Raw genomic sequence first — 24103 nt, 5'->3', positions numbered from 1 at the left:
TGTAGTGACGTCATCATAACCACTTTTAGCCCTGGGTGGATTGTAGTGACCTTTTGATGCACATTCTAGTTTCATTGGTTTCACAACCATAGTAAGTTGTTCACAGCAAGTTATAGTATATTTGAAATCCTGTTTGTTTTTCATTTGAAGGGACTTCCTGGTCCAGTTGGACCAACAGGAGGCATTGGGCTCAATGGTGACAAGGTAAAGCACTCACTCACTCACTCACTCACTCACTCACTCACTCACTCACTCACTCACTCACTCACTCACTCACTCACTCACTCACTCACTCACTCACTCACTCACTCACTCACTCACTCACTCACTCACTCAAATGTATTCATGAAGGCCTCTTTACATCATCAGTTGTCACAAAGTGCTTTAACAGTAACCCTGCCTAAACCCTAAAGGAGCATCCAGCATACAGTCACCAACAGCACTTAGACAGACAGACTAGATGAACATACACTGTTGCAGAGAACACCTATCCATATTAAGGCCTCAGTATCTACCACAGATACCCAGACAATATATTATATTTGTTTGGTTTAGGGAGAGGCCGGCCCTAAAGGGACCCCTGGACGTCGAGGAGCGAGAGCAGTGGCCGTAAGTACTGCGATTCATTTTGTAAAATTATTGACACGTGAAATACTGTAAGTTGTCTTGTGTACAATTGTCCCATAGTAAAAAAAGACAATTGCAACATACTGTTAATAGTTCTCATATACCTCTGTACTGACCTCTGACCCAACATCTGTTATAGGGAGCTTCTGGGGAGCCTGGTCCAACCGGTGCAGTAGGATTCCCTGGGTCTCCTGTGAGTGGCTTTCAAACAATGTGGAGGTCTGTCACGCCCAATAGTGTCAGCTATGACAGGCCCCTGCCCTGTTGTATTGTGTCCCTTTATATTGTGTCCCTTTATGCTCTGTTAATTTGTCAACCTTGGCTTGGTGTTGTTACAGGTGTTGTCTGAACAGATTACGCTGCAAACATCCTCCTGTATAATGTAGAATAAACATTTCAGTAATGGTCAAAGTCAATAACCATTTCTATATAACCACATAGTAACTATATCCATGGTGAGACTTGGAAGTCGTTTCGCATGGCGATGAATCTGCCCAGTAATCATGGTCATTGTGTCCGACTCTTCGCAGGGTCCCGATGGGCAACCTGGGGTCAAAGGTGAACCAGGAGAGAGGGGTCAGAAGGGTGAGGCTGGAGCACAGGGACTCCAAGGAACAGCTGGTAAACTTGGTTCCCAGGGTCCTGCTGGTGTGACTGGACTAAAGGGGGCCAGAGGAACACAAGGGGCCGCGGTAAGTGAGTCGTACTGAGGGTGACGTATAACTGCTGGAGCATCCATACAAACACTTCACCATGGTATTTACTGTAGAAATAGACCTGATCATGGCTACTCAGCACAGAGTAGGAATGCTTTTCCAGGGAATTCACTGAATACGTAGTACAGTATGTTGATATTTTCTGATAAGAATTTCATCTGTCATTTTCAGGGTGGGTCTGGTTTCCCAGGATTCCCTGGGGGAGTTGGTCCAGCAGGCTCCGTTGTGAGTTAATCCTACTATCGACCAATCAAATCACTTTATACCTATGAGATCACCAATAAATGATTTCATAAACCATAGAACATAGAGCAATATAGTGAAATATGTTGTTCCATTACTCAAGCTGTCTTTCCTCTCTTCCAGGGTGAGGTAGGGGCGCCTGGAGACATTGGTACCCCAGGGAAGGCAGGTACTCCTGGACTTAGAGGCGAGAATGGAGGCCCTGGGCGTGTAGGAGAGAGAGGGGCCCCGGGCCCAGCAGGTGCCCCAGGAGACAAGGGAGAGCCTGGAGAGGATGGACCAGGGGTAAATATGAGAGAGTTACAGAAGTAAAAGTTTTAGCTGTATCGTTCAAAGTGGTTTACAGAGCGAGACTTCTCTGCCATCCTCCATTACTCTATACTTCTTTTGCTAGACTAGGAAATATCTGAAGTCACCATTGGCCAATGGGAGGGTCTTTGTTTCTGACAGGGCCCTGATGGGCCGGCGGGACCAGCAGGCATCTCAGGACAGCGAGGTGTTGTGGGCATACCTGGAGTCAGAGGAGAGAGCGGGATGGTTGGGCCCCCCGGTACTGCTGTACGTATGGAACTCAAGTTCACATTCACCATTCATTTCTATAGCCTTGAGAGTAGTATCATTATACACTGAACAGAGTCCCAATCCAAGACTCAGTCAGATATACAGTACACTCATACACTTTCCATTTGTGTCCTGACCAGTGATGTCACACTTATTTACCCAGGGTGCACCCGGAAAATCAGGTGCCCCCGGAAGTCGGGGAGGCAAGGGCGCTGTCGGTGCAGTCGGGTTACCAGGGGCAACCGGACCAGGAGGGGACCCTGGTCTTACGGTATGTGTTTTCACTTAATTGACCCATGACTGTTCTGTCTGTGGGTTCAGTGAACACATTTCATTCATGTGGGAATTATAATAGTTCCCCTGAAAAGCAGGTCTTTACTGTAACAGAAGGATACTGTACTATACAGCACAGGTAAACTTAATGTAGCAATCTGTCTTTACAGGGTAATGCTGGGTCTGATGGGGTACATGGCAAGGATGGACTTATAGGAGCCAGGGTAAGACACAGCTACAGATGGACAAGAAACTTTATGGAAATGTATGATCAAACCATTTCACCCGAAAATCTATCTATCTATCTGTCTGTCTGTCTGTCTGTCTGTCTGTCTGTCTGTCTGTCTGTCTGTCTGTCTGTCTGTCTGTCTGTCTGTCTGTCTGTCTGTCTGTCTGTCTGTCTGTCTGTCTGTCTGTCTGTCTGTCTGTCTGTCTGTCTGTCTGTCTGTCTGTCTGTCTGTCTGTCTGTCTGTCTGTCTGTAGGGAGATAGAGGGAATCCTGGTCCTGAAGGTCTTGCTGGAACTCCGGGGCTTCATGGCTCTGTTGGGCCAGTTGGCACCTCTGGTGTCCCTGGGAAGAGAGGAAACAATGTGAGTGATCTGGACATTGCCACAATGCCATCGCAGAGTTAATTACCACACCAACGTTCAGAGCCTTCTAGCCTTGAGACATGACTGTAGACCCTTATGGCGTTAGAGGTCATAGGAGTCTACAGTGTTTGAGGTCAAAACACAGTACGAAAATGTATGCACTCACTACGGTAACTCACTACTGTCTTCTCTGGATGAGAGAGTCTGCTAAATGACTAAATGTAAAAATGTAATGTTTCAGGGTTAAGAGCTGTCATGCTCTGAGTAGATGTAACAAGGTTGGTAGTAGTAAACTCATTTCAGGTTGTTTGATTTGATTTCTCTTGACATTGTTTTTTTGTTTTTCAACACTAGGGTGCTAGAGGGCCTCCAGGACCCCAGGGACAATCAGGGATCCGGGGGACGCTGGTAAGAACACCTCTCTTACATTTCCTATGAAGTAAGTACACTACTAGTGGTAGTAGTATGCCTGTTGATGAAGTAGAGTACACTACTAGTGGTAGTAGTATGCCTGTTGATGAAGTAGAGTACACTACTAGTGGTAGTAGCATGCCTGTTGATGAAGTAGAGTACACTACTAGTGGTAGTAGTATGCCTGTTGATGAAGTAGAGTACACTACTAGTGGTAGTAGCATGCCTGTTGATGAAGTAGAGTACACTACTAGTGGTACTAGTATGTATTTTGATGAAGAAGAGTACACTACTAGTGGTAGTAGTATGCCTGTTGATGAAGTAGAGTACACTACTAGTGGTAGTAGTATGCCTGTTGATGAAGTAGAGTACACTACTAGTGGTAGTAGTATGCCTGTTGATTAGTACATACTGTATAAACTAGTGATATGCAAAATCTGTTTACTTTTTTCCTGAACCAATATTGGTATCATATCGGTTTGAATGAACAGCATCGAAACAGTTGAGTAACATTGCACTTCCATGGCTTTGTAAAGTTCAGACAGCTGCTTGCTGATTGCCCATTGGGTCAGGTGTGAATGCCTGTGGTCCTAACCTACCCAACCAGTTCCAATACAATGGGAAGCCCGTTCCAAGTTTTAATGTCGCATGCAGTGAAAAGCCTGTCTTGCAAACTCAAAACCCAACAGCGCAATAATCAATAACAATGTATTATTAGGGGGAAAAACACACAAGAAATAAGAAATATGATATACACAATAAAGTAAGTAAGCGTTGGTAGCTCAGTTGGTAGAGCATGGTGTTTGCAACGCCAGGGTTGTGGGTTCGATTCCCACGGGGGGCCAGTACAAAAAAAATGTATGAAATGTATGCATTCACTACTGTAAGTCGCTCTGGATAAGAGTGTCTGCTAAATGACTAAAATGTAAAATGTAAAAATGTATACAGGAAATATTTATAAAGTCAGTTCCAATACCATATTTACATGTGCAGGGATGCTGGAGTGATGGAGGTAGATATGTATAGGGGTAAGATGACTAGGCAACAGGATATAAGTTGAACAGAGTAGCGGCAGCTTGCATGTGAGTAGGTGTGTAGAGTCAGTATAAATGTATGTGCATATTATGTGTGAGTGTGCAAATGATGGAGTTTGTGAGTGTGTAGGTCCCTGTGAGTGTGCAAAGATTTAAATAAAAGGTCAATAAAGATACAGAGTTAACTGAGATTGTCTGTGTAGCTATTTTGTTAGCTGTTGATCAGTCGTATTGCTTGGGGATAGAAGTCGTTCAAGAGCCTGTTGGTTTTAGACTTGATGCACCGGTGTCTCTTGCCGTGCGGCAGCAGAGAAGTAGTAGCCATAGTAGTAGCCATAGTCTATGGCTTGGGGGGTTGGAGTCTTTGACGACTTGATCGCCCATCAACAGGCAGTGAAGTATACTGAAGAGCCTGTGAGAGGGTTCTGTGTCTACAGAACCGCTATCACGATATGCCCTGCTCATATCGATATCAATATCAAACGATATCGAAATCACATTGAATTCTCAATGTTGGTGTCCAGCACTAACATGAACCTTTGCTACTGACACAGGAAGCTGTATCTATTGACAGACCAGTAAACCCATGTTGAATTAGTCTCAGTGAGTGTTGATCTGGATAAATCTGCTCACAGTCATTTAAAGCAAATGTTCATGTTCATCCTAGGGGCCTCAAGGGCCACAGGGAGACAGGGGAGCCAAAGGAGACCAAGGAGAGAGAGGGCAGAAAGGCCACAGAGGCTTCACTGGATTGCAAGGCTTACCTGGGACAACTGTGAGTAAAAATTGACCAAGCACTATTAAAAGGCATAATCTGTCATTTCATTTATGGAAAATCGTATTAACTTGGCAAAATCAATGAAATGTTTTTATTATTAATTATGTCAGTCAATAACAGGCTAACCAATGGCCTTCTGTTTGTAGGGACAATCTGGGGATGTTGGAGCTGGAGGAATTGTAGGACCTACTGGACAGAGAGTCAGTACACTGAATAAGCTGTCAATGCCTCAGTATAATGGTCCATTTGTGTGTGCTGTTTGTTTCCCTTTATAAATCCCATTGTGTTTCTCATCAGGGGCCCCCTGGTGTGGTTGGCCCCGCAGGAGGTGATGGACAAATTGGGCTGACCGGGCCCATGGGCTCCCCTGGATCAAGAGGAACCAGTGGAGACATCGGACCTCAGGTGAGACGTTAGAGACTAGTGGTTCTGTTGTCATTATGCTGGTTTGATCCGCTATGACTTTCAAATGGATGTCAGAACAAACCAGGCTATGGATGTTGATAAATTGCTTCTCCAATAGAATTGCATGTTAGATTAAGCATGAAAATAAGTCATACCTGTGACACATTCAGTGTTTCTAATGCAAAAAAAGCCAACAAGCAGACATGGCATATCAAAGGACAGTAACATACCTGTTTCTTGACTTCTCTCCTCTTTCCCAGGGGCCTCCTGGGGATGCTGGTCCCCCTGGTCCCCCAGGGACCCCTGGCCCTCCCACTGCTGGGGCTGATATGTTCGGCTTCAGCAGCTCCTTCGACTACGACTTCGGCGAGGACCAGGATGGACCACCTCCACCCCCAGAGTTTAACGGGGATGAATCAGCCCCCCCTCAACCCCCTCCAGAGTCCAACTGGGACGACTCCGGCCCCCATCCCCCTCCAGAGTTCAACGAGGATGAGGCGCGTCCCAATAATGCCTCGACCGTCCTCGGGGCAGACCAGGGCATCCAGACCACGCTGAAGAGCCTCAGTGGAAACCTGCAGAACATGAAGTGCCCCGATGGCAGCCAGGCCAACCCCGCCAAAACCTGCCAGGACATCAAGCAGTGCCACCCCCTTAAAAAGACCGGTAGGTCCACTTTTCACCACAGACATTGTCTTCTTCTCTAGTTTTTAACTACTCAAAAGACCGGTAGGTCCACTTTTCACCACAGACATTGTCTTCTTCTCTAGTTTTTAACTACTCAAAAGACCGGTAGGTCCACTTTTCACCACAGACATTGTCTTCTTCTCTAGTTTTTAACTACTCAAAAGACCGGTAGGTCCACTTTTCACCACAGACATTGTCTTCTTCTCTAGTTTTTAACTACTCAAAAGACCGGTAGGTCCACTTTTCACAACAGACATTGTCTTCTTCTCTAGTTTTTAACTACTCAAAAGACCGGTAGGTCCACTTTTCACAACAGACATTGTCTTCTTCTCTAGTTTTTAACTACTCAAAAGACCGGTAGGTCCACTTTTCACCACAGACATTGTCTTCTTCTCTAGTTTTTAACTACTCAAAAGACCGGTAGGTCCACTTTTCACCACAGACATTGTCTTCTTCTCTAGTTTTTAACTACTCAAAAGACCGGTAGGTCCACTTTTCACAACAGACTGTGTCTTCTTCTCTTGTTTTTAACTGCTTTTAATCTTGCCTTACTTTACTCAAGCTTTTGATTTGCTGCGACGTAGTTAGGGTGTTATAGATGAATTAATGGAGGGATGTACTCGTTAGGTGATATTAACTTTATTGACAAGTGGAGTCCGTGTGTCTAATAGATGATGAGGTAGCTGATATGTATCTACTGTATGATCTGATACTTGGTCTTTCCATGTCCAGGAGACTACTGGCTGGACCCCAACCAGGGCAGTACCAAGGATGTTATCAAGGTGTTCTGCAACATGGAGACTGGTGAGACCTGCATCTCAGCCCACCCCATCTCAGCCAGCATCCCTCGCAAAACATGGTGGACCAAATCCACTCCCACTGCCAGCAAACCTGTCTGGTTTGGAGCAAATATGAATGGAGGAACTAAAGTGAGTATATAAAATATACCCAATGTCTATTCAATGAACGCAATAAGTATATAGATGATAGCTTTACACTGTGGATACCTCTAAAGCGGCCAACTGCTTCTATGAATAAACCAGCTACCATACTGTAGAATAAATTCACCAAGCACAATACTACTTTAAAAACATACATCCTCTGCTGCCTTGATTATATAGCAATTGAAGACTTCTTTCTGTCAGAAAAATAGCTGGAGATGTTTGTGAAAAACTCTTACACCTCCAGGTGTATTTTTCTAACATTGATGTAAAAACTGAAATGCTGATTAATGTACAATAGTGTCCCTGTGAAATTCTTTTTTTCAATAAACTTCTGATTCCAGTTTAGCTACGGCAACAAGGAGGAGCTGCCCAACGCCGTAACCATTCAGATTAGGCTGATCCGCCTGCTTTCTAAGGAGGGTGTCCAGAATGTCACCTACCACTGCAAGAACAGCGTGGCCGTGAATGACGGAGCCACAGGCAACCTGAAGAAGGCTCTGATCCTCAAGGGCTCCAACGGACAGGAGGTCAAGGTTCAGGGCAACTCCCGCCTCAGATACACTGTCCTGGAGGATGGCTGCTCCGTAAGTCACCTAACTACCTTCCTACAGTACCTACCTACCTATACCTACTTCTACCTACAGTACAGTATACCTATCCTACCTACCTACCTACCTACCTACCTACCTACCTACCTACCTACCTACCTACCTACCTACCTACCTACCTACCTACCTATACCTGCCTGCATACCTACCTACCTATACCTACTTCTACCTACCTACCTACCTACCTACCTACCTACCTACCTACCTACCTACCTACCTACCTACCTACCTACCTACCTACCTACCTACCTACCTATACCTGCCTGCATACCTACCTACCTATACCTACTTCTACTTACAGTACAGTATACCTACCTACTTACCTACCTACCTACCTATGCCTACCTACCTATTCCTGACTGCCTACCTACCTACCTACCTACCTACCTACCTATGCCTACCTACCTATACCTGACTGCCTACCTACCTACCTATACCTGACTGCCTACCTACCTACCTATACATACTTCTACCTACAGTATACCTAGCTACATGCTTACCTACCAGCTATACCTACTTCTACCTACAGTATACCTACCTACCTAACTACCTACCTATACCTACACTACCGGTCAAAAGTTTTAGAACATCTACTCATTCAAGGGTTTTTCTTTATTTTTTACTATTATCTACATTGTAGAATAATAGTGAAGACATCAAAACTATGAAATAACACACATGGAATGATGTTGTAACCAAAAAAGTGTTAAATAGCCACCCTTTGCCTTGATGACAGCGTTGCACACTCTTGGCATTCTCTCAACCAGCTTCATAAGGTAGTCACCTGGAATGCATTTCAATTAATAGGTGTGCCATGTTAAAAGTTAATTTGTGGAATTTCTTTCCTTCTTATTGCGTTTGAGCCAATCAGTTGTTTTGTGACAAGGTAGGGTTGACTCTCATGAGGACCGCCACAGGAAAGGAAGACCCAGAGTTAGGGATGTAAACAGAAGATAGGCCTATTTGGTAAAAGACCAAGTCCATATTATGGCAAGAACAGCTCAAATAAGCAAAGAGAAATGACAGTCCATCATTACTTTAAGACAATACGGAACATTTTAAGAACTTTGAATGTTTTTTTAAGTGCAGTTGCAAAAGCTATCAAACGCTGTGATGAAACTGGCTCTCATGAGGATCGCCACAGGAATGGAAGACCCAGAGTTACCTCTGCTGCAGAAGATAAGTTCATTAGAGTTACCAACCACAGAAATTGAAGGCCAAATAAATGCTTCACAGAGTTCAAGTAACAGACACTTCTCAACATCAACTGTTCAGAGGAAACTGTGTGAATCAGGCCTTCATGGTCAAATTGCTGCAAAGAAACTACTACTAAAGACAACAATAATAAGAAAAGACTTGCTTGGTCCAAGAAACATGAGAAATTGACATTAGACCGGTGGAAACTTGTCCTTTGGTTTGGAGTGCAAATTGGAGATTTTTGGTTCCAACCGCTGTGTCTTTGTGAGATGCGGTGTGGGTGAACGGATGTCCGCATGTGTATTTCCCACCGTAAAGCATGGAGGAGGAGGTGTTATGGTGTGGGGGTGCTTTTCTGGTGACACTGTCTGTGATTTATTTAGAATATAAAGCACACCTAACCAGCATGGCTACCACAGTATTCTGCAGCGATACGCCATCCCATCTGGTTTGGGCTTAGTGGGACTATCATTTGTTTTTCAACAGGACAATGACCCAACACATCTCCAGGCTGTGTAAGGGCTATTTTACCAAGAAGGAGAGCGATGGAGTGCTGCATCAGATGACCTGGCCTCCACAATCACCCGATCTCAATCAAATTGAGATGGTTTGGGATGAGTCAGACCGCAGAGTGAAGGAAAAGCAGCCTATAGGTGCTCAGCATATATGGGAACCCATTGAAGACTGTTGGAAAAGCATTCCAGGTGAAGGTGGTTGAGAGAATACCAAGAGTGTGCAAAGCTGTCATAAAGGCAAAGATTGGCTATTTGAAGAATCTCAAATATAAAATATATTTTGATTTGTTTTACACTTTTTTGGCTACTACATGTTTCTATATGTGTTATTTCATCGTTTTGACGTCTTCATTATTATTCTACAATGTAGAAAATAGTAAAAATAAAGAAAAACCCTTGAATGAGTAGGTGTTCTAAAACTTTTGACCAGTGGTGTACTTCTACCTACAGGATACCTACTGTACCTACCTACCTACCTACCTACCCACACCTACTTCTACCTACAGGATACCTACTGTATCTACCTACTTCTACCTACAGGATAGATACTGTACCTACCTATGTACCTACCTATCTACCTACCTACCTATACCTACTTCTACCTACAGTATACCTACCTACCTACTTCTACCTACCTACCTACTTCTACCTACCTACCTACCTACCTACTTATACCTACCTATACCTACTTCTACCTACAGTATACATACCTACCTGCCTGCATACCTACCTATCTATACCTACTTCTACCTACAGTCTACCTACCTACCTATACCTACAGTATACCTACCTATACCTACTTCTACCTGCCTACCTCCCTACCTATACCTAATTCTACCTACAGTAGACCTACCTATACCTGCCTACCTACCTACCTACCTACAGTATACCTACCTACCTACCTACCTATACCTACCTACCTACCTACCTACCTACCTACCTACCTACCTACCTACCTACCTACCTACCTACCTACCTACCTACCTATAACTATCTACCTACCTACCTACCTACCTACCTACCTACCTACCTACCTACCTACCTACAGTATACCTACACCTACTTCTACCTACAGTATACCTACCTACCTATTCTTACATCTACGAAAAGTATGTGGACACCTGCTCGTCGAACATCTCATTCCAAAATCATGGGCATTAATATGGAGTTGGTCCCCTTTTGCTGCTATAACAGCCTCCACTCTTTTGGGAAGGCTTTCCACTAAATTGGAACATTGCTGCAGGGACTTGCTTCCATTCAGCCACGAGAGCATTAGTGAGGTTGGGCGCTGGTGTTGGGCGATTAGGCCTGGCTCGCAGTCGACGTTCCAATTCATCCCAAAGGTGTTTGATGGGGTTGAGGTCAGGGTTCTGTGCAGGCCAGTCAGGTTCTTCCACACCAATCTCGACAAACCATTTCTGTATGGACCTTGCTTTGTGCACAGGGCCATTGTCTTGCTGAAACAAGAAAAGGTCCTTCCCCAAACTGTTGCCAAAAAGTTGTAAGCACAGAATTGTCTAGAATGTCTGTGTATGCTATAGCGTTAAGATTTCCCTTCACTGGAACCAAAAACCATGAAAAACAGCCCTAGACCATTATTTTTCCTCCACCAAACTTTACAGTTGGCACTATGCATTGGGGCAGGTAGTGCTCTCCTGGCATCCGCCAAACCCAGATTTGTCTGTTGGATTGAAAAATGGTGATGCGTGACTCATCACTCCAGAAAACGCGTTTCCACTGCTCCAGAGTCCAATGGCGGTGAGCTTTACACCACTCCAGCCGACGCTTGGCATGAACAGTTCTTGTGCTGACATTGCTTTCAGAGGCAGTTTGAGTGTTGCAACCGAGGATAAACGATTTTTACGCGCTACGCGCTTCAGCACTCGGTGGTCCCGTTCTGTAAATTTGTTTGGCCTACCACTTCATGGCTGAGCCGTTGTTGCTCCTAGACATTTTCACGTCACAATAACAGCACTTAAAGTTGACCGGGGCAGCTCTATCAAGGAAGAAATTGGACGAGCTGACTTGTCGGAAAGATGGTGCCACGTTGAAAGTCACTGAGCTCTTCAGTAAGTCCATTCTGCTGCCAATGTTTGTCTATGGAGATTGCATGGCTGTGTGCTCGATTTTATACACCTGTCAGCAATGGGTTTGGCTGAAATAGCCGAATCCACAAATTTGAAGGGGTGTCCACATACTTCTATATATAATGTACCTACCTACCTTCTTACCTACCTACCTACCTACCTACCTACCTACCTACCTACCTACTATGGCTTTTGCGGTGGCCCTATTACCGCCACACTGGCAGTCATGACAGCAGTAAAATTCAGCTTGACAGTTGAGTCATGATAATATCTTATGCACTCTGGACATGCATTAGGAGTACCCAACTTGCTAACAATCATCAGGTCGCTAATGGCCTGGTACTCAGGGCTCTATTGTCCCTCCATAAAGTCCTAATGGTCTGGTACTCAGGGCTCTATTGTCCCTCCACAAGGTCCTAATTGCCTGGTACTCAGGGTTCTATTGTCCTTCCATCAGGTCCTAATGGCCTGGTACTCAGGGCTCTATTGTCCCTCCACAAGGTCCTAATTGCCTGGTACTCAGGGTTCTATTGTCCTTCCATCAGGTCCTAATGGCCTGGTACTCAGGGCTCTATTGTCCCTCCATCAGGTCCTAATGGTCTGGTACTGTCCCTCCATCAGGTCCTAATGGTCTGGTACTCAGGGCTCTATTGCCCCACCATCAGGTCCTAATGGTCTGGTACTCAGGGCTCTATTGTCCCTCCAACCACTCTGACATCAATGCAAATGCAATCGAAAATCACAACCCTACTACCTATCTATACCTACCTGCCTGCCTTCCTACCCGCCCGCCTGCCCGCCCAACCAACCAACCAATCAACCATCTACCTACATGCGTTGTGGAATGTTTGAATCAAGTGTGCCAAAGTTGGTCTGGATGTGGGAACAAAAGCCTACCCACCCTGTCTTTTAGTATTTACTATTGGATTATTAGCTAGTGCTAAAGCAGCAGCTACTCTTCCTGGGGTTCACACAACACATAAAACATGATATAATACAGAACATTAAGAGACTACGGTATGTCTTCTTCTCCTGTGTCTGCAGAAATCAAATGGAGACTGGGGCAAGACTGTGATTGAGTACAGAACTCAGACGCCAGCCAGACTACCTATCGTAGACTTGGCCCCCATGGACATAGGCAAGGAGGACCAGGAGTTTGGCCTGGACATCGGACCTGTGTGTTTCTCCTAAACCCAACACACATGGATGGATGGATTTATTTAACCCTACGAGGAGTGAATTTTTTAGAACGCCATCCTCAATTCTGTTTAAAGAGGCAATCTGGATTTCAAACAACAAAAAAGCACTCACTTTTTAGTTACATTCTTCAAGAATCAATGGCTATATATCACTCATTTAAAAGATTGCCCCTTCAAGAATTAGGTTTCAGTTCAATAACTAGTAATGAACAACAACCCCTTGTGATGTCATCAATTAGAATCGGTTGGAATGTTGTCGTCCATTCTCCTCCAAAGGGTTAAACATTCCCAAGACTCTTGGACTACCTGCTGAAGCAATCAGCTTTGTACATAAAGGTAGGGCGGAGAAACTACAGTACAGTATATGTCCTGCCTGCTACTAAAATATTTATTGCTTCTTTCCAAGAAACAACTAAAGTTGTTAGTGCAATGGTACTGGTAGTAATTACTATTGAGGAATGCAGGTGAATTGTATTAAGAAGATTGTGTCATAATGGAGTTTCAGGGCCTGAAGGTTTAAGCTTGTTGAAAACATGACAATTTATGGAACTTAAGTGTCAGTGTCGTATGACATTCCATCATACATTTCTTTACCAGTTTCTCAGTGAATGCCACTAAATAGATATACTGTCACTTGATGTAGAGACAAAACAACAACAATTGTATTACTTTTTCTAATGTAAATTCAACATAAGAATGTCAATTGCTCTTCACATGTTTATTATTCCTGTTAATTATTGATATTATGATATTTTCTTCTTTCGACTGATGGTGTTACACCCAATAAAATGAATCTCATGCCCTTTTCAGTCAATCTGGTTTAAGGTTCAGGTCAGGATAAATAGAAGAAATACCTTCCCATTTAATAACAGTGTTTGAATTACGCAGGGGCGCAACTTTGATTTTAGAAGTGGGGGGGGACAAAATATTTATATTTCTTTAGCAATTTCAGACGGTGTGCCCCCTGTCCCCAGTGAAAGTTGCACCCCTGGAATTACAAATTGGGGAGATTTCACCAATTAGAAAAGAGAGACATAATCCCAGAAGGAAAAATTAACAAGAGCACACAGACTATTTATGTTCGATTTTTTTATTAAAATGCTGTCTAATGTGTAATTAAAGAAGGATATAATGACAGTTTACATAGAAATCCTAGTCGGTCAACTTTCACACAGCCAATATTGTTTAGAGGGATATAGATGCTCTTCCTTGATTATCATCTATACAGTTGTGCTCTAATATATTGGCACACTTGCAAGATTCACAATTTCTTCAAAAAAAAAAATTGAAAGTGAAAACATCTGGTGTTCACATGTGTTTTTGTTTGACTTATAACTGCACAGGACCAAGAAAATAAATTCTAAACTGAAATTTCGATTTTTCACACAAATGGCCTGGACTAAAGGTGATAAGTTGCAGTTGCCTACAGGGTCAAAATAGACATTCGACCAGTTTTGAAAATAGAAACCACAATATTCTGCTGTATTGCACTCCATTGTAAAGTGCAAGGGTGCCGATGTGTTAGAGCACAACGGTAGATAAACATGGCATCTTGATTTAAAAAAAAGTTGTGTTTATTTGTCATGCATAATAAATCTTACAAGAGCTTTTACATTAAAGTCAGCATTAAAAACTGTAAGAAAGTTTAGAACAAGCATTAACAATTACAGGCATAATTAATTAAGTCCAATTCCCCCAGGAAAAGTGACCACACATCCAAACAAGAAGAAACGTTCAGGGTTGAGTGGAACAACATAGACTGAAGATCAGAGGCAGGTACCAGTTCACTGTTTCTCTCATCTAATGCAAAACGTTGGAAAACTTTTAACCAGCTACAGTACTACACGCTCCCAAGGAGATGTCTGAATACCTAATTTCTGTAAAACTTCATCGACAGAGGGCACAAGATATTCTCCAAATTCCCAGAGTCTTCTGTCGAGGACCAGCTGCTCATTGGTCCAGCTTTCTCTCTGAGCCTCTTTCACCTGCATGATCTTACACACGTCGGACGGAACCCTGACAGAGTCCCCATAGCTCTGTGTCACCTCAAACATGGCCGTCTGCAGCACCAGACGGGGGTTGACCACCATCTTGTAGGAGCGGAAGTCCTCTTCAAGAACAAGCTCTCTGTAGACGTAGTCCAGCAGATCCACCCCCGGCGCCCTCCTCCGTGCGGAATGGTCTTGCGTTGCAGTACTGGCTGTGGCAGGGAAGAGGTGCGTCTCCATCAGGAACACGGCTGCGTCGGGGTGCTGCCCCTGCAGGTCCTCCATGAGGGGCAGAAGAGAGCTGTGTGAGGCCGGGACCAGGAGCTGATCAACATCAGCCAGGAGGACGTACCGTGAGCTGTACATGTTCCTGTAGATGCACTCGTTCATGATGGTCAGCTGGCCATTGAGGTGGATATCCCCTTCCAGCTCCTGGGCTTCCCACCCAGTAGAGGGCTTGAGGAAGTGGTTGATGGGCCAGCCAATCACCTCCAGAGTGCCCTCCTCTGCGTAGTACTGGAGGACCTTTTCCAGATCAGGTCCACAGCTGGTGAGGTAGAGGACAACCCTCCGCACCCCCAGGAGTTTGTAAAACTCCATGGTCTGGACAAACTGTTGGACGTTGTTGTAGTCTCCAAACATGCTGGACATGCACATGGTGAGGTAAAAGGGGAAGTCCTCCTCCCGTCGCTCCCGGTTCTGGATGCTCAGAAATGTCCGGTTGAGGGTGTCCTGGATGTCGAGGGATGTGCCTAGAGTGACGTGCGTGGCGTGGCATCCTGGTTCTTCGAGGCAAAGCATGTCTGCGGCCACATACGGGTAACCATAGTGGACGCTGTGCGTTACGACAGCAGCTGGAGCGACCTGGGGGGCGTGTCCTAAGCAGCACAACACACAGTACAGAGACATGGGTCGGTCTCTGTTGACCATTTCAATGATGCGCGTGGCTCCCTCTTCCCTGTGGTCCTGGTATGCAGACACCATTAGATGAGTTGAACCCTTAACTGGTGTTATAGTCTCATTGGCTGTGTGAAGAGGGCAGGTAGAGAGAACTGGGGGAGGAAGGGAGTGAGCTTGAGTAGAGTTGGTCCTGAAAGTCACCAATGGGGAAGACAGTGTGACAGATACTGTGACAGACAGACACAGGATGATCAAAACCACTTTCCATTTCTGACTCCTGGATTGGTGCACATCAGCCATTTGACCTGTTGGAGACCTATAGGAGGATCATGTCACAATCAACAATCAACGATGATAACAACAACATTATCATCATCATCACAACATCCTCACTATCCCTGTCATAATCAAAACATTGACAGGGATATTATCAGTGATGCACTGAACAATCAGACAGGGAAAATCCAGGCAAACTGGCTTTCAATCAGCTTAATCCATCTGGTCCACCCCAATCATATATCCTGATATCTCCATACTTACATGTTGGCTGTGTGATCCTCCACCTCCTGGTCTGTTCCGTCAGTCAGTGGGGCTGTGGGGGAGTCTCTCATCTCTCTGTTGTCAGGAGTATCAGGGGGGCAGTCAAGAGATTCAGGCTCTGGTCCAGATGACCGTGCTGCTCTTCTTCTCAACATCTCCAGGAGAATGAAGGGGGGTTCTGACGGCCAATCAACACAGGTTACATTAACACTAAAACTGCTGGGCCTCAAGGTCCCCCCTTTAAACTAATGAGCAGTCATTCTGACAGCAACATTCTAACAGTGTAATTAATACATTTTATATACAGTATGCCAAAGCAAAAATAATCATTTGGTTGTGTTTATGGAGGCCTTGGGTAACAACATTAGAATACAATTTTTTAGTTTGTCACTGTAGGCTGTATGTACAAACTAAAAAACACAAAAAACACAAACATTCAAGCGTTACATCAATTTCATTTGTGGAGTGACTTTGTTAAAACTATGAAACAGAAAGCATATGTATTGGAACATGGTAACAGTGTTTTTTTATAAAAACGAAATAAAAAGTAAAATACCTCAACCACCCAGACCAGTCAAGACGCACGGTCAAATGATGACAACATCAGTAGCCTAAGCATCATTATAAGGGCCAAGTGGCCTTGATAAATAGTGAAGCTCAATAATGGCATTATAATGAGTATAAGTATCACATGACAGCAGTCAGAAATAGTCAATTATTGCCAGCTTGTGTGTCACGCCCTGACCTTAGAGAGACGTTTTATTTTCCTCTATTTTGGTTAGGTCAGGGTGTGATGTGGGGTGGGCATTCTATTGGCTGAGTATGGTTCCTAATCAGAGGCAGATGTCTATCGTTGTCTCTGATTGGGAATCATCCATAGGCAGCCTTTTCCCCACCTGTGTTTGTGGGTAATAATTATTTCTGTGTGTGTTTTGTGTGCGCCTCAGTTGCGTTACATTCGATTCTGTTTACCTGTTTATTGTTTTTGTTCGGTTTCACCTCAATAAAAGATGTGGGATTACAAGCACGCTGCGCCTTGGTTGATTTACGACAGGGAGTTTGAAGATAGCGAACGTGACAGAATTACCCACCACAAGAAGACCAAGCAGCGTGCGCCTACGGGGAAGACGAGGTGGACATGGGAGGACATCCTGGACGGCAAAGGATCCTGGACGTGGGAGGAGATCCAGGCCGGAAGGGATCGCCTCCCATGGGACCAGGTGGAAGCAGCGAGGGAGGAACAGCAACGAGATCGGGAGTCACGGCAACGACGGAAGCCCGAGAGGCAGCCCCCCATTTTTTGGGGGGGGGGGGGGGGGGCACACGGGGAGATTGGCTGAATCAGGGTTGAGACCTGAGCCAACTCCCCGTGCTTACCGTGGGGAGCGTGTGACTGGTCAGGCACCGTGTTATGCGGTGATGCGCGATATATCTCCAGTGCACATTCACAGCCCGGTGCGCTCGTTGCCGGCTCCCCGCATTTGCCGGGCTAGAGTGAGCATTCAGCCAGGAAGGGTGATGCCAGCTCAGCGCTCCTGGTCTCCAGTATGCCTCCTCGGTCCAGGATATCTTGCACCGGCTCCGCACACTGTGTCGCCAGTGCGCATTCACAGCCCAGTGCGTCCTGTGCCAGCGCCCCGCATTTGCCGGGCGAAAGTAAGCATCCAGCCAGGACGGGTTGTGCCAGCTCTACGCTCGATACCTCCGGTGCGCCTCCACGGCCCAGTATATCCTGTACCTGCCCCACGCACCCGGCCTCCAGTGCGTCTCTCCAGCCTGGTACGCCCTATGCCTGCTCCACGCACCCAGTCTCCAGTGCGTCTCTCCAGCCTGGTACGCCCTGTGCCTACTCCACGCACCCGGCATCCAGTGCGTCTCTCCAGCCTGGAAAGCCCTGTGGCAGCTCCACGTACCAGTATGTCAGTACGTTTCCTCAGTCCAGTGAGACCCATTCCGGCTCCACGTACGAAGCCTCCAGTGATGATCCATGGTCCGAAGCCTCCAGTGATGATCCATGGCACGAAGCCTCAAGTGATGAGCCATGGCACGAAGCCTCCAGTGGTGATCCATGGCCCAGAGCCTGTAGTGATTATCCATGGCACGAAGCCTCCAGTGATAATCCATGGCCCGGAGCCTCCAGTGATAATCCATGGCATGAAGCCTCTAGTGATGATCCATGGCCCGGAGCCTCCAGTGATGATCCATGGCATGAAGCCTCCAGTGACGATCCATGGCACGGAGACTGCAGCGACATCCCCTTGTCCGGAGCCTCCAGCGACGGTCCCCAGTCCGGAGCCTCCAGCGGCGGTCTGCAGTCCAGAACCTTCAGCGGGGGTTCCCAGCACAGAGCCTCTGGCGACGATCCACGGTCCGGATTCACAAAAGCGGAGGGATCAGCGGGCGGAGCGGGGGCTACGCCCCGAACCGGAGCCGCCACCAAGGATAGATGCCCACCCAGACCCTCCCCGATAGGTTCAGGTTTGCGGCCGGGAGTCCGCACCTTTGGGGGGGGGGGGGGTACTGTCACGCCCTGACCTTAGAAAGACATTTTATTTTCCTCTATTTTGGTTAGGTCAGGGTGTGATGTGGGGTGGGCATTCTATTTTGTGTATTTCTTTGATTTGGCCGAGTATGGTTCCTAATCAGAGGCAGCTGTCTATCGTTGTCTCTGATTGGGAATCATCCTTAGGCAGCCTTTTCCCCACTTGTGTTTGTGGGTAATTATTATTTCTGTGTGTGTTTTGTGTGCGCCTCAGTGGTGTCAAGTTCTTTTCTGTTTACCCGTTTATTGTTTTTGTTGGGTTTCACCTCAATAAAAGATGTGGAATTACAAGCCCGCTGCGCCTTGGTTGATTTACAACAGGGAGTTTGAAGATAGCGAACGTGACATTGTGCTTGTGTGTATTCACCAATGGCATCAGTTGTATTTCATTAAGCTATTATCCCTTGTTCTAACAGATGACAAAATCTTCATAACTTTCACTTGCTTGTCACATGTTGACATACTTTGTTTGGTTGTAGTGTGTAAAAGTCTCCCGTTTTCTCTTTATTGTGTCCCTGTCATCTTGTCATTCTTCAGCACTTGTGGAGTACAACGGCTGCCAAGGTGCCTTATTTTGCGCAACGGGAGGGAGCTCCCATCTCACTTTCTTCATGGTGCCAGCCAGACTTGTTTTCTTTGTAAGCAACTTGTTCGCCAATAAATGAAGAAATTGCCCACGGTGACATTCCTCCCCCTGCCAAGGTAAGGTTCCACAAGCCTCATCACCACATTCTCCGACACTCACGTACCTGCTGCCCGATGTTGATATTGTACAATTACGCAAGCTCTCACTGTGTAGCCTACTCCGAGTAGGCCAGAGTAGACTGCTAAGACTGCTTTGATTCGGTGGACTGTTAGGGTACATACCATTTTAAGATTAGAATTAGAATGGATCAATATAATAATGTTCTGCCCTGTGTGAGAGCAAAATTGCAAGATTGTTTTAATACTGTAATTGCATCAAATGGTTGTTTTATGCAACAGAATAGAGGGTTCTAATAACTATATTTTGTCTGTGTGACCTGAAAGTGGGCCTTTGGGAGATTTAACAACCAACAGGAGATTTACGATGTCTTTTGGGTGATAAAACCTAAAGAGACCGCATTCTAGATCATGAGTTAATGTTTCTGTTCTATAAGGTACCAGGGAGAGATGACCCCAGGGCCAGACCTTGGTCTCTATACAAAGATAACTGTTTTTCCAGCAGATACTGTCTCCTGTGAATTATAAGTATCTTTCATACAAATCTTAACCTTGTGACCCATTCCATACATCTGTTGTTGGTCATGTAGACTGAAAGGGGTGTATCTTGACTATAAAAGGTCTTTGTACCTTTGTCTCGGGGCTCTCAACAAATCATCTGAGGGTGATTCGTTGACCGGCCATCATTATCGTAGAGCACTCATTCGATTGACTTTATATGTGTATGTTGTATTGACCTGCTCCCTTTTTAATAAGCAAATAAAGATTTAGTTTAGGTATCACTCAAACTTGTGTGATAAGTTTGTCTCTCCTCATTTGACAGAAAATAAATTAACCACCACACCTGTTCTTCATTCACAATTGGTGATTACATAATTATGCATCGTTCTCTTACCCTCGCTCATCAACTCACCCATTCTCTCATCATACTTTACTTCATTTATTTCATCTGTTGTTATAAGTCAGTGGTCACCAACCTTTTCTGAGCCAAGATCACTTTCGCAGTCAAAAAGCAAGCCGAGATCTACAGCTCAGAATTGTTTTTCAAGTTGACTTAAAACATGTAATATTAATCGAATAAAACCAGTTCTGTAGGAATGAGGTTTGTCCAGTCGGCCTAATACATTATCACAGCATATTGACTATATTCCTGGCCTGACAATATTGATCTTCTCAGACCATATTATATTTCAAAATTCAAGCTTTGATAAGAAAATAGATCAGTTGGTGTAGCATTTGTGAGGCACAGCTGAGCATATATTGAAATAATTGGCTAATAATTAGCTTTTTTATTTTACTGGACTGATGGTACCTGCATGTGATGATCATGGTGCTTTCAAGACAACTGGGTCCTCTGAAAAAAACAAGGTAAAATCATGACGTCTAAACTTCGGGTCGGAAAGTCGGAGCTCTACAAAGATGCCCGAGACTCTGAGTTGGATGATCGTTCAAAACGAGTTTCCCCAGTCAGATCTCGTTTTCTTCCGAGTTCACTGTTGTCTTGAGCGCACTGGAGTTGTGAGTCGGAGATTTCCAAGTTCCCAGTTGTTTTGAACACAGCATTAGTCTCAGCGGAGGGAGGGAGAGAGCAGCAGAAGGTCCGCCTCTCAGAGTCCCTGATCTCTCCTTCCTTTCCGCCGCTGAGCCTGACCAGATCACTTCCACTTGAAAATCGAGTCGCCTCAGGCAGAACTTCATGTTGTTCCCATGACCAGAGAAAGTGAAATACTCCTCGATATGAACATAAACACGACGAGATGTTAATAACAATACAAACGCAGGGCTATTGATACACTTGGCTACTCTTCATGCAGCACCAGTGGAAGTAGAGAGAAGCACGTCGTATGATTTGTAATAGTGTTGAATAACACGTATGTATGAACTCACTCATAAAAACAGCTTCTCTTTGTTGTTTTCTTTGACAGTCTCTCTCTGGTTTTAAAAGTTATGACATCTCACGTAGGCTAGTATCAAACTTGTGTCTTGGAAGCTGTAGGCAGGCAAGGTGATTTGAGCTAGCCGATTGGCCAGCAGAGTAGTAGCACTCCATTTAGCCACAGATCTCCCAGTCCACCGGGTAGGGAGAGTTTAATATTCTAACACCGATAGTGTTTTTATAGAGACTTATAAAAATGTGCTTCTTCTATAGAAATAGGTCTTGCCTCTCACTAAATAGTAGAAAGCAGATTACTCAGTCGATGTTCCTATCGGTCCTCAGGGGCCTGATTGGTGCTACATCTTTCCTCCATCCCTAGCAAACACAGCTAATTTAAACTAATTCCATTCTAAACTGAAGATCATGATTAGGTGATTATTGGAGTCAGGTGTGTTAGCTGGGACTGGGGCAAAAGTGTGACACCAATCAGGCCCCCGAGGACGGAGTTGCCCAGGCCTGGTCTAGACTATGGCAACATAAACTATATGAATGCAACTGCCACTTCATTAAAGCCGTTAGATGCAGTTTATCATAGCATACTGTGATTTGTTACAGGTAACAATTTTAGTACTCATCACTGCATTCTCTACCAGAAAGTTGGTTGGCCCCCTTTGACATCAAGTAAGTTGACACATTGCTATGTTTTCATTTATAAAGCACTTTTACAAAAAGTCCCCATGAACCTAACATCGTTACTAAACTTTAGACATGGGAATTACCACACCTGGTCTCAGGGATGGTTAACTCTGGAAATTCCTTTGGTCTCTACTGAGTTAACTAAAAGCTGATTTACCTTTCTTGCACCTTATTTGTGGAACAATCTCCAAAATGTTCTTAAATGTGATGTTCTGGCGCCTCTACTACAGGGCTGCAAAACCCCCTTCCTGGAGATCTACTGTCCTGTAGGTTTTCAGTCCAACCCTAATTTAGCGTATCTGATTCAGCTAGTTAAGGTCTTGTTGAGCAGCTAATTAGTAAAATCAGGTGTGTTAAATTAGGGTTGGCCTGAAAACCCACAGGATGGTAGATCTCCAGGAAGAGGGTTGGGCAGCACTGCTATTGGGCAATTCAAAAGCTGATTGAGGACCTTATTACTGATTAATGTGTTTGTTTTTTTAAGACCATGTTTTTCTTTCTGCTTGCATTTTGTATTTATATTTTGATGTGTGAATTTTCTGCAATTTATGTAATCCCGGGCTCATCTGTAAAAGAGACATTGCTCTCAGTATGACTTCCTGATGAAATAAAGGTTAAAAAACAACCACAACAAAAACAAAGCTGAAGCTTTACAGATTGCATGATAGAGATGTAAAGGTCATTTCTGATTGAGATGACATACCCAGCACATACGTTACATTGCCTTTAAATGTCAACTTCCTCGATATGGAATGAATAATAATAACGGACACAATAATAATAATAATAAAGCTGTAACATATGACTATTTAAATGTAATATATCAATACTGTCATATTTCAGCAGATTCACGTAAATGTAATACATTAAAATATAAATATTTAAATATGCATTTTAACCTGAATGCCATAGGCCTATCGATTAAATATTTCAATCATAAAGTGCAAATATGCACTCAATTCAATTTGGGGAATACAAATTCAAAACTATTGAATATAATTACAATTTCTCTTGGCAGAACAGTAATATCAAGACAACTTTTGCTCACAATCAATTAATGTTTTCTGACAATCACAATTAAATGATTTAATCCAATAAAAATGTGTACCCACTCTGAATACCAGACTGGTCTCACAGACTAGACGTAACATAGTTAATGTAAATCCGGAACACTAGAATGATATGTATTAGTATTAGTATGATATGCTACGTTTAGTATGGTTACATAAGATAGATGGTTACTTAAGGCAATAACAAAAGTAGGGTGGTTGGTCGAGGTGGATGGGTAGGCATATAACACGACCGTCTAGCATCCCAAAGGATGTGAGTTCGAACCTCATCACGTACAACTTTAGGGTTTTAGCTAATTAGCAACTTTTCAACTACTTATTACTTTTTAGCTACTTTGCAACTACTTAGCACGTTAGCTAACTCTTCCCCTAACCTTAACCATTTTAGCTAACCCTTCCCCAAAAACTAACTTTAACCCTTTAACCTAACTCATGAACATAACTCTAACCTTAACCCCTAACCCTAGCCCCTAGCCTAGCTAACATTAGCCAGCTAGAATTTGTAGCATATGTGCAACATATAGTACGTTTTGCAAAATCGTAACATATAATACGATTGTATTTCGTAACATATCATACGAGATGGAGAATGGACATCCACAATTTAATACATATCGTACGAAACATAACATGCTAAATGGAGTGTCTCGGATATACATACAGAATAATACAAAATGCTCTGAGAGCAGGTTGTGAATATCGCTCCTTATGATATTGACCCTATGACAAATATGAACTTACTTTTAAGCTCTTTCTCTGTGTTGTGATGTTGTGAGGCCTCTTCTGTAAATTCAACCGATGATCTGTACTTGCCTGTTAGGCTGCACAGTATGTTCCACTTCTGTGTTAGGGGCGACAACATGAATGATGAGTGTCTACTGTGGGATGGCCTGTTGTGTCACAGCAAGTGAAT

At 44.3% G+C, this 24103-nt stretch overlaps 2 protein-coding genes across 4 annotated transcripts in view; one reads left to right on the top strand and one right to left on the bottom strand.

Annotated features, from left to right (window-relative positions):
* The window catches only part of LOC106574883 (uncharacterized), a 44095-nt gene extending 30410 nt beyond the window's left edge, over nucleotides 1–13685 (top strand). The window contains exons 37-54 of the mRNA XM_082963025.1: nucleotides 151–204; nucleotides 556–609; nucleotides 767–820; nucleotides 1158–1319; nucleotides 1515–1568; nucleotides 1710–1871; nucleotides 2037–2144; nucleotides 2311–2418; nucleotides 2591–2644; nucleotides 2904–3011; nucleotides 3366–3419; nucleotides 5124–5231; nucleotides 5381–5434; nucleotides 5532–5639; nucleotides 5900–6305; nucleotides 7059–7255; nucleotides 7612–7854; nucleotides 12722–13685. Coding sequence (XP_082819151.1) covers nucleotides 151–204; nucleotides 556–609; nucleotides 767–820; nucleotides 1158–1319; nucleotides 1515–1568; nucleotides 1710–1871; nucleotides 2037–2144; nucleotides 2311–2418; nucleotides 2591–2644; nucleotides 2904–3011; nucleotides 3366–3419; nucleotides 5124–5231; nucleotides 5381–5434; nucleotides 5532–5639; nucleotides 5900–6305; nucleotides 7059–7255; nucleotides 7612–7854; nucleotides 12722–12868 — 2235 coding nt within the window. The 3' untranslated portion in view covers nucleotides 12869–13685. The remainder of the gene's footprint in view (nucleotides 1–150; nucleotides 205–555; nucleotides 610–766; nucleotides 821–1157; nucleotides 1320–1514; nucleotides 1569–1709; nucleotides 1872–2036; nucleotides 2145–2310; nucleotides 2419–2590; nucleotides 2645–2903; nucleotides 3012–3365; nucleotides 3420–5123; nucleotides 5232–5380; nucleotides 5435–5531; nucleotides 5640–5899; nucleotides 6306–7058; nucleotides 7256–7611; nucleotides 7855–12721) is intronic.
* A 265-nt stretch (nucleotides 13686–13950) lies between these two features.
* On the bottom strand, nucleotides 13951–24082 carry LOC123732569 (uncharacterized). 3 transcript variants are annotated; one of them, XM_082963026.1, is made up of 3 exons: nucleotides 23932–24082; nucleotides 16305–16482; nucleotides 13951–16080 (listed from the first exon to the last, which is right to left on the bottom strand). In XM_082963026.1, the coding sequence occupies exons 1-3, from the start codon at nucleotides 24050–24052 to the stop codon at nucleotides 14709–14711; spliced, it is 1671 nt and encodes a 556-aa protein (XP_082819152.1). In that variant the 5' UTR covers nucleotides 24053–24082; the 3' UTR covers nucleotides 13951–14708. The 3 variants fall into 3 exon arrangements, with proteins under 3 accessions (XP_082819152.1, XP_082819154.1, XP_082819153.1); XM_082963028.1 differs by lacking the exon at nucleotides 23932–24082 and adding an exon at nucleotides 22278–22435; XM_082963027.1 differs by lacking the exon at nucleotides 23932–24082 and adding an exon at nucleotides 21436–22190.
* Nucleotides 24083–24103: the final 21 nt, after the last annotated feature.

Source organism: Salmo salar, chromosome 16 (genome assembly GCF_965601325.2).
Source record: "Salmo salar chromosome 16, fSalSal1, whole genome shotgun sequence".
NCBI classification, from domain to species: Eukaryota; Metazoa; Chordata; class Actinopteri; order Salmoniformes; family Salmonidae; genus Salmo; species Salmo salar.
This window is presented reverse-complemented; position numbering and strand designations above follow the sequence as displayed.

What these genes read in the sequence shown, in the direction of transcription:
- LOC123732569 (XM_082963026.1), bottom strand. Translation starts at nt 24,052, where the DNA reads ATGTTGTCGCCCCTAACACAGAAGTGGAACATACTGTGCAGCCTAACA. An exon ending in CACAGAGAAAGAGCTTAAAA is followed by an intron (nt 16,483 to 23,931) that starts GTAAGTTCATAT and finishes ATTGGCCGTCAG; the next exon opens with AACCCCCCTTCATTCTCCTG. An exon ending in GAGGATCACACAGCCAACAT is followed by an intron (nt 16,081 to 16,304) that starts GTAAGTATGGAG and finishes ATCCTCCTATAG; the next exon opens with GTCTCCAACAGGTCAAATGG.